Source organism: Camellia sinensis, chromosome 4 (assembly GCF_055761805.1).
Source record: "Camellia sinensis isolate YWXY chromosome 4, ASM5576180v1, whole genome shotgun sequence".
NCBI lineage: Eukaryota > Viridiplantae > Streptophyta > Magnoliopsida > Ericales > Theaceae > Camellia > Camellia sinensis.
This window is the reverse complement of record NC_138964.1, coordinates 219,451,963-219,462,542: the sequence shown is the minus strand read 5'-3', so window position 1 is coordinate 219,462,542 and position 10,580 is coordinate 219,451,963. Positions and strand designations below refer to the sequence as shown.

Genomic DNA, 10,580 nt, shown 5'->3' with positions numbered 1-10,580 from the left:
TTAAGCTGACCATCTCCGTGGCAGAGCAAACAACATCAATTTTTATTTTTTTTAAAGAAAAGAAATTAAATGATTAAACATGGGAATTGTTTATTCCAAGGCATATTTTGGGAAGTGATTTTGTTTTGGAATTTCTTTGGATTCCCAAAATTTCTCTAGAGGAAGAAGATGATGAACAAAGAAGATGATGATAAAGGCTTTAGGAATTTCTCTAGGAAGTCCAGAATTTCTCTGGAGAGAAATTTCTCTGGGCTTCTCAGAATTTTCTCTGGACAAAGAAGGTGATGAAAGCTTTAAGAATTTCTCTAAGAAGTCTAGAATTTCTTTGAAGAGAAATTTCTCTAGACTTCTCAGAATTTCTCTGGACAAAGAAGATGATGAAAGCTTTAGAAATTTATTTGGGAAGTCCAGAATTTCTCTGGACAAAGAAGATGATGAAAACTTTAAGAATTTCTCTGAACTTCTCAGAATTTCTCTAGACAAAGAAGATGATGAAGACTTTAGGAATTTCTCTGAACTTCTCAGAATTTCTCTAGACAAAGAAGATGATGAAGGCTTTAGGAATTTCTCTGGGAAGTCCAGAATTTCTCTGGAGAGAAATTTCTTTGGACTTCTTAGAATTTCTCTGTACAGAGATGAAAGCTTAAGTTAGAAATTTCTCTGGAAAGTCCGGATTTTCTCTGAAAAGTGAAGTCCAGAGAAATTTTCAGAATTTCTCTGGATCAGATTTTCTCTGAATCGATGTTAAAGGACCTTAGACATTATAAAAATATTAAGTGTCCTTTATGCTATAAAATCTTAATAACAGAGACCTTAAAAAAAATCTCCCTAAAAAATAATAAAAAAAAAAGATATGATTTTGATTTTTTTTTTCAAAAATTTTCAACCAAACAAATTTTTGAATTTTTTCTAAAAAATTATCTCTCAAGAGACAAACCAAATAAGGCCAATGTGTACTTTGTTCCAAAAAAAAAAAAAAAAAAAAAAAAAAAAAAAAAAAAAGACAATGTATGCTCCTAAAAATGAAGGTGGTCTAGGACTAAGATAATTGGAAATACAAAATTAGTAAAGAAAATTACAAATCAGATCAGTTTTTTAAAAATAATTACATATATATGAAAAAAATTTAGGACTTTAATAATTACAATTTATATAAATTTTACCATTAATTTTTTTTTTTTTGTTCAAAGCTCAACTAATTTGTGATTTCCCCAACTGAAAAGCAAAAAAAAAAAAAGTAAAAAAAGTAAAAAAAAAATCAATGTTCAAAATTTAAATCTATGGTGTACAATTAAACTTGGCATGTCATGACCAAAATAATCTAATTCACACATTTAAAATTTTGACTATTATTTGAAGTATGTATCATTGTCAAAAAGTATAAAAGAAAGCAATAATGATAAGGCATCTGTGGGATCTTAACAATAAATCTGATTATCTATGGGGTTAAATGAGTCCATAGCTATCCTCATAACTGGAAAATCCTCGTGGACTAAAAGAAAGATAATTTGACTCCTTCTTAGCTCTGCAAACAATTGATTTGTCTTTCAATGAAAACATTTACTTACCAGAAAAAAAAAAAAGAAAAAAAAAAAAAAGAAAAAGAAAATAAAAAGAAAAAAGAACTAGGATGAGCTACAAAGTCATTGTCACATAATCTGACTAGGGAAAGGAGGCCTAGGGGATTTAAATTAGATACAAGTATTCTGGAAAAGTGGCCCTTCCAAATGAATTTTAATGTTGTTTCTCCATTATGCACTTGACCAAGTCTAGAATACGAAAATAATCATAGAAAAGTGCTGATTCTTTACCATCTAGCCCGTCCCTACTGTGCCGGTTGCTGCCTGCAAGGTTATTACACGGGCTTCCACCAACAACAAGATCAAAGCCACCAAGTGAATTTATGAGGTGCTCCAAGCGATCGCCATTTAGCTGTTGTACATCATCAAAGTCGATAAGGTTTCCTTGCTGGTTGGTTTGCTCCCACCAACTCCTGACAATGTTTCTGTTAACTTCAGATTTCTCAACTGATACGACATTCTTCAAGGGGATACCAAGCCGATGAAGGGCAACTTCTGCACCACCAATCCCGGAGAATAGAGATAAAAGGTTGATGCCTCCAGGGAATATGTCCTTTAAGGTAGAGAGGTGATAGGCCACTGTGTCAACCTGAAAAGAATTTATCCAAAAAAGAAATGACAAATTTGAGATTGGGTCGGTCCTGTGTTACCTGAAACGTGGATCGTTCTAGTAGGTGGAACGAGAATGGGAACGTGGTTTGTGCTCTAAAATGCAGTACAATAGGAGTAGACTTGTATAGTTTACACTCAGAATTTAAGGCACTTTTTTAGAATAGTTTTCTTTTAACAATTAGACATTTAATAAAACGTGAGGCATTTTGTTATTAGACATTTAACAATTAGACATATAATAGTTTTCTTTTAACAATTAGTCATTTAACAAGAAGTAGCAACACATTTATATAAGCATTAACACTCATTTTTTATGTTTTGTACTGTCTAAAATTATATTTTAATTTTTTTTTACTCATATTGAATACTCTAGGAAATATATTGGGAAAAACTTTTGGGATTGCTTTAGATTATTAAATTTATTGTTTTGAAACGAAAGTGTACCATGTTTTGAAACGAAAGTGTACCATGTTTTGAAATGCGAATTCCAAAACATAACTTGCGCGGGTAGTAGCATTTTTTGGCAGCGTTGGTTGGGTCAATAAATATAAATAATGAATAAAAATAATAGAGAATCAATAAAATGAATACAAGAAGAAACACTCACCTGGAATGAATTGCCGAGTGATTTGTATCTGTCAGTCCTACTTATGCCACCACCTCTTGTGTGATTCTTGGGGAACCCCAATAGCATTTCCACTTCATCGGGTTCAAGGGGTGCGACCTTGTTCCTTCCTACCCAAACTAGATTCCACTTGCGACATTCATCAAGAACATATTTTTGCACATGTGAAGGTGGCGCACCATCCCAGTCTTCAAGAGACTTACGGATCCTCTCTGTCAGTTTTGCACTTCCAATGCAAGTCTGTAAGCAATTCAATTTTGTTCTTGAATCCCAAGAGGGCCACCATTTCTTTGTTAATGGCAGTGCTTCATGTATGGTACGCGGGGGGAAAGGAAGAAGAGGAAATCTATTACGGATAGGAAGATTGTGAACATATCCTCTTTTCCTTGCAGCTGCACAGAAATATTTTGAATCAACAAACTCCGGTTCCACATCATATAGGAATCGTTTAATAGTGTCCCAAACTCCTTTTGGAGTGAGGGCCACATTCTCATAATAGAAGTAGGGAGGCCCAATGGCTGTCTCTGGTAGGCTTCTATGTAATGTTAGACACGGATCTGTAGGGACTCCATAGCCAATCATTGGTATTGGAAGACGAATTGTCTCATCATCTCCATTCATTATCATTGACTCGTACTCCATTTGTTTTTTACTATTCAACAATTCACTCTCAAAAAATTTCCTCTTGTGGGTACCATTGCTGTCGGTACCGTTGCCATTATATATATGATTTGGCCTTGGCTTTGGCTTTGGCTGTGAAAATCAGGAAAGAATCAATTATGCAGAAATTTATTGAGTATGAACAGAATCAACAAAAACCAAGGAACCTAATGCATTCGTAATTTAAAAAAAAAAAAATTATAATTGTTGCAAAAAGCCTATTCCCTATCCTGAAAAGAGGTTAATTAAAAAAATACAAAAGAAAACCTCGTGCTCATCAGGTAGCTCCTGTGGGCGGACATTTGTTGTGTTTGCCATCTGAGCAGCGCATATAGAATCCGTTAGTTCAGCAATTGAGGCATCTGGACCTGCAATCATCATCATGAAAAAAGAATCAATCGAATAAACTATGTGCAGCTACACTACATAGGAGAATACACAAATCTTAGTGATATCAACCAGTAAAAAGGACTGGTTAATAAGACCGATCAAGTCTATATAGTTCACAGTCAGTATCCAAGTTCAGAAGCACATGGAAATTTAACACTTGAAGTTTAATAGGGCTCAAGTATGAGAAAAGTGTGGCTACACACTGCCAGAACCCCTTACAATTTTGTCTGGTTCATTAGAAATACAAGAAATAGTCAAAATATCATAGGAAATAGTCTGAATATCATAAATGCCTCACTGCTGTTAACTATCCCAAGGAGAACCACTTTGTGTAAATTATGCGAATGTTTCAGTTAGTCCCAATCTAACCCTCCAAGACCCCATCCAAATGACTAAGGCCTGAACCGGATCAAACAATATGATTTGAATTACAAATATGTTGGTTCTAATAAATAATAACTATAGTACCAAATCAATTGGTTAGAAACAAATATCCAGGTTGATAATTTTGTCACGGCACATTCAGGATGGAAAAAAAAATTGCAAAGCAAGAACTGCAGCAAATGACCTCCTTTATAGTGACATGCTTGGGCAATTCACAACATGCCAGTAAATATAGCATAAAGCATCAACAGCCCACACAATCAGAAATGATCAACTAATTCATATATTAATCATAACCCCTTGGTAACAGTAAGCCTAAAAAGACAACAACAAAAAAATATGATTAAAACAAACACAAAGATGGAAGAACCAAGTAAGTCTATAGTATGTTCAAATGGGAGGAGACCAAATATACAATTCTCCCACTCAGCAAAGCACTCAAATGAGAATAGAAGTGAATCAAGGAAATGCACACATGCAAGCTTCTTTGATGAAATATAAAGCAAGTCCCATGAGGAAAAGCAAAGTAGATTAAGATGAAAATTTTAATAACCAAAACAAAAATACCACAACCAACTCTTCGCATGAAGACAGATGACGTGCAGAATGAAAGACGTGCAAAATTACATATAGCAGAATATAAATTTGTAAACCTAAAAATGCTTTAAGAATAAACCAATATCAATATCAAATATAGCATAACCACCATCTGACAAAGCAACTTGCTACAGAAGCACAAATTTAACACAAGTACGAACCACATCTATTCATAGCCATTGAAGCCTCTTCCACTGTGTACCCCATATTTGCTAAGGACAATAATGTCTTCTCCTTACTGGACAAAGAATCTGTATTTTCCTGCCAAGAGAAATCAATTAAAAAGACCAAAATCTACACAATTAAACCAGGACGGACATACATCCCAAGGGAAATCCAAGTGTGTCAAATCCTACACATGTAGCAGGCAGCGATAATGCTACCTCTCAAAAGCATAACTGGTTACTCCCATGACATATCAGACAAGACTCTTATGTCTATCACAAAAAGTTAAGGGTAATTTGGATGGATGTGTATTTCAAATCAAGGGATTTGAGGTTAAAAATATTGGAGAGTCAGCTATTATAGGCGGAGAGAGAAACTATAAAAGCAGATAAGTTGAGACAAACAGAGATGTATTTTAGTAGGAGATCTTTGAAAGTAGAAGAGAATCCTTAAAATGATTTCAGATAACTCCTGGTATATACTTACTTCAAATCCATCATGATAATGTTATTTAATTCAATACTTAAATTCATAGGTAAACTATCAAACACTGTAGGTTTTACGTTGTTTATCAACCTATCACAAACCCCTTCCTTGTTCTAGGCTTGGGACCAGTTGAGTAAAAGATAAAACACTAAGCACAACACATGATAAGTTCCAAACAGTCCTATATATTTCATTACATTTGTGCCTCTAAGACACTTCCAGTGAGAAAAGCGAGAATTCTACTGGTTGTTAGATCTTAGAAGAAGGGTAGATAACATGACTGAAATGATCAAGTATTACATATAACCAATCAACCAAAGTATTAAATATAGCAAAAAAGACAGCTACCTCATCTTTAGACCAACTATCTAAATCAGAGAGATCATCCAGAATGTTCTCATCATATTCCGAAGAGCAGTGATCAGAACTGACAGGTGGTTGCTGTTGGGGAGTGTCTTCAAGAGCCTGCAAGAGATTAGAAAATTAAGAATTCTAAAATGCGTACAACATTCCTTGAATAGGAGAAATACAATTCCAGGGATCATTGGATTAACTTAGGAAAAGTGGAGATTTCTAAGCAAGTAAAATTGTATCTCGGAAGCAGTTTCAACTCTGGAAAATAAATTAATGATCAGAGCAATTGTGTGATTAACCATGAAGATAAAGTCACATAATTACTGGAATTGGTGAGGGTGACGACAATTTACGAGCATCATGCCTAGGCATGATATTAGCCATCAAAGGGAAATATTAGACAGCGCAAGCAGAGCATTATGTTAAAGACCGAACAAATGATATTGGTGTTGCCAAATGGCTTATACATCAATTTCCCATCTTGTAAGTAATCCCAAACAAACAGAATGAACTTTTTGATACATCCCGATCAATCAAAACTCTCAATTATAAGACATTCACTGCATGAAGACTAGAACAGAGACTGAACACCTATGAGTATAATCAAATTTAAGCACATCAACTATTAGTGATACTAAGACGTCAAGATCTTGTGAGCATTTGATATGGCTAAGAACAAGTAGATTTGCAGAAGTGAGAAAACTCACTTTAATTTGCAGCATGACGATACATATGGCAGACATTAGTATATGATACTCATAGCATTTCAGCAAAAACAAACAATGATAGCTTCTCATGTGATATCTAAGGTCATGTTTCTATTCCCTAGAATACTGTTTTCCTTCTGATACTTTTATTTTTTTACAGGATTTCATGTGTGCACACTCGCATGTGTGGATATTAGAGTTGGTGGTTAATCCAGTTCAACTTCAGGTTAAAAAGTAGCAAGGATGGAATCTGTGAATGAGCCATATATTACTCACTGAGTATGTAAGCAAAGTTTCAAGGATTGATTCCGTATTTCCTTCATCTGCACATTGTACAAATAAAGTCATAAACTTTCCTCCCAAGCTGAAAAATATCCATCAAAAGTGTAACAGAGCAGTTACCATTCTCCTCAATAGCTTTTGCAACCATTTTCTCAGGAAACCCCATTCCTACAAAATGTTGAATCAACTTGGAGTTGGAACAACCTGTTGATGAGCTTGCCTGGAGACAAAAGGAGTGAACAGTAAGTTTATAGCATGAATAAGAATGTACCAAATCATAAAGAAAGTTTGTTAAAGAAACAAAAGCCGAAAAAAAAGAAACCCAAAGAAAGTTGAAAAGGCAAAAACCAAAAGGAAGCAAGCATATAAATAGTCAAGCGTAAAAGAAAACGAACATAACAAGTGTGAAACAAAATAAAGAAAAACGCCAATGCTCGGTCCAATCAATGGAAGCAGTACACTCCCAGTCCTGCACTAATGATGTACCAAAACTTTATACAAGTAGAAAGGACAAGAATGACAATGCAGGAATGCAGGAATGCAGGTGTAGTAACACATCTTATATATAATTGGCGCATAGGTGCAGTTGCATACCTCATATATAAGTACATTTGATAAATTTTATCATCATCTCATCCACATTTAGAAAGAATGACAATGTAAAAGATGGCATTGCCAGAAGCTTCAAGAAAAAATCTTATCATGGCAATCATGTCTAAAGGCCCAGCTCCCTTAAAAAAATTCATTTTAATTTTACCACGTAACTGTATGATCATTAGAAGAAATGTCCATATAAAAGAAGATCCCAACCAAGACAGCTTAACAGTTGGATGCAATTTTTTCAAGCAGCAGCCTATAGTGAAGTGTTATTGGCTATAGGCCAAGAAGTTCATAACATTTTAATTTCCTACAGAGGTTCAAAACATTTAACAATAGTGATAAGTTACTTAAAGGATTATTAAAAAAGAAAATGTTCGTAACAAATTCACCCATTTGTCAACAAATTAGGTGCAGCAAACACATAGGAAACTTGGCAGCAACTTCTGATATTTTTTATTTTTTTTGATAAATTTGACAGCAACTTCTGATATGAGCCCATAACATGTACCTCTCCAGCACCTAGAATAGCTTCCCCACCAGGATTCGTCAAACTTGAACTGGAAGGTAAGGGAAAATTCTGAATTTCAAGTTCATCGTCCGTATCCCAGTCAATGTTGTCACTCGCTTCTCCAGAGGCATTCCCATCCTACAAAAAATAAAGCAAACCACAAAGGAAGAGAAAAGAAATCACAATTAAAATAGTTGACAACAAAGATAACCTCCTTGTTTTCTGATTATTAACCAGCATATCCATGGTTACCAAACACTAATGCTTTGTTTAATTAAAAAATTATGAGCTACTGATGAATAGAACAAGCGACATTGAAATTCAAGTTGCATGCACATATAATTATACAAGAAAGGAATACGTACCACCATGTTGCACAAACCAGTAGTTTGGCCCCAAAAAGGTTACCAAGCTGTACAAGATAGATGAAAAGAATTAAGTACCTGGTACAGCCAATACAACAAAATTTAACAAAAGCAATGAAGACTAGTTAAGACAATGTCTGTAACTTAAATCATTTATAATAAAATACCAATAACTTCAAGCATCTGATATCCAATAGAAAATTCTTAGCACATGAAAGCTTGTCCACGTGGCTTGTATGACTCATAAGATCAATATCACGATAATTAATGAAACTTTGAATATAACATCTGTTCTTATATATTGGAACTAATGTTAGTTTTCCTCCCTTCATCAGACATTTTCTTAGACTTCAATATATTGTTGAACAAATTAGTCAACCAAGCTACCACTTCATCACCCTTCCAAACTAATGTTACTTTTCCTCCATTCATTAGACATTTTCTTAGAATTCAAGATATTGTTAAGCAAATTAGTCAACCAAACTACATCTTCATCATCCAAACACTTCCAACCTGAATAGGAAGTACATCTGGAAGAAGAATTGGGTGTACCCGCAAGAGGCTAAAAATTGAAGTCATATCCAGGAATGTGGTGAGCAGCGTTTGGAGTGGAAGATGGGTGGATTGGGAGTATTTGGGAGCTGTGAGAATGAAAGGAGGGATTTTGATCATGTGGGGCTCTAGAGTTTTCACTAAAGTCAATGAGCATAAAGATCACTTTTCCAACTCTTGTAAGGTCAGGAATGCAGAGGATAGTTTTCTGTGGGCTTTCACAGAAGTGTATGGCCTTATAAAATATGCAAAATAAACTTTTTTGTGGGTAGAGAGTTGGTTCAGGTTAGAGCAAGTTGGGGCTGCCCTTGGTGCACAGGTGGAGATTTTAATGTAATTCATTTACTAGAAAAAAAATTGAGGTTATAGGTCAACTACTGGGGCAATACCAATATAATTTTCCAACATATATATCTCATTTACAATTAATTACTAACTAGTTTTTTTCCAGAATCTGTTTGGGACACTGGAAATGCAAACTAGAACACTAATCTTTGCAATATGACCAAGAATTTCAAGAACATGGAGAAATTTTAGAAGAACGACATTCCTCAGTTCCAAAATGATTAGAAATGGCACAAAACCCTAGCTTCACCAAAGTAAATGCCCCTCAAAATCTAAAAATACATATAAATAAGAGCAATAAAAGAATTAAAAACCCTAGATACTCTGTGTACTATATCGAACACTTGTACACAAGAAACCAAATCCCACAACCAACATAAACAGAATAAGAACGGTCCTAACTTATTTCTTAAGATTCAACAGCTTCAACCAACCTAAACAACAGTTTTATATATATATATCATAATTACATTTTATTGACAACAACAACAAAATTCAACTGATTCAACGAAAACTAACCTCGCGTGCAAAGACTCAAACTCGATTCGACCTTCAAAGCATCTTCGATTATATCGATAATGTAATTCGATTCTGCAAAATTGGGGGATTATTGAGCTATAGATGAAGAACCATATAATTGTAAAATACACAAAAATGACGACAAAGAAACTGAGACGATCGAGAAAAAAGGCAACACGTATACGTACACATAGATATAGAGACAGAGATTCCGTTGCAGAGATGAGAGTGAACAACTCGGTGACACAGAGAGAGGAGAGAGGAGAGAGGAGAGAGAGAATCGCACCCAAAAAGCGCGAGCAGACGAAAACCCTCTCCCTCTCTCTCTCTCTACTCTCGCTATGTGTGGAATCTGTGCAGAATTAAGTAAGGAAAAAAAAAGGTACTCGCCACATTGGAAAAATTCAGTTCTACTCTCGCCACGTCAGAATGTAGATTTTTTAAAAATAATTTTTTAATAATACAGTGTCTCATCATAACTAAAAAATTAGAATTTGATTATTATAATAAAATAAAGGGAAAATTACCAGAAAATCCTATTTACCAATCTATTACTTCATCTACTCCCACTTTCATTCTCTTGGATTGACAAGTCCTGTTTGGTATGTTTTGTGGACAACCAGGTTCCGTTTTAAATTTATGTGGTGTGTGTGGACGAGTTTGACCCTCTTTTGTTTTTTCTTTACATATGTATATTGGGATTGAATGCAGATTTTGTGGGATACGTTTCTGATCCATGTTTGGTAATTCGGATCCATGTTTCTGGGTTATGGAGTCACACAACACTGCGTGGACCAACAAATGTGAACCTAACAAATCAACAATTTTCGTGAACCATAAGTACATCGG

General features: G+C 34.7%; 1 protein-coding gene across 2 annotated transcripts; it reads right to left on the bottom strand.

The window, feature by feature from the left end:
- Positions 1 to 1,493: 1,493 nt before the first annotated feature.
- On the bottom strand, positions 1,494 to 10,124 carry LOC114277252 (DNA (cytosine-5)-methyltransferase DRM2). 2 transcript variants are annotated; one of them, XM_028219124.2, is made up of 11 exons: positions 9,920 to 10,124; positions 9,732 to 9,803; positions 8,316 to 8,393; positions 7,951 to 8,088; positions 6,963 to 7,062; positions 6,837 to 6,883; positions 5,848 to 5,964; positions 5,010 to 5,109; positions 3,745 to 3,845; positions 2,800 to 3,570; positions 1,494 to 2,169 (listed from the first exon to the last, which is right to left on the bottom strand). In XM_028219124.2, the coding sequence occupies exons 3-11, from the start codon at positions 8,319 to 8,321 to the stop codon at positions 1,735 to 1,737; spliced, it is 1,815 nt and encodes a 604-aa protein (XP_028074925.2). In that variant the 5' UTR covers positions 8,322 to 8,393; positions 9,732 to 9,803; positions 9,920 to 10,124; the 3' UTR covers positions 1,494 to 1,734. The 2 variants fall into 2 exon arrangements, with proteins under 2 accessions (XP_028074925.2, XP_028074926.2); XM_028219125.2 differs by having other exon boundaries at positions 8,316 to 8,362; positions 9,920 to 10,122.
- Between the last annotated feature and the right edge of the window lie 456 nt (positions 10,125 to 10,580).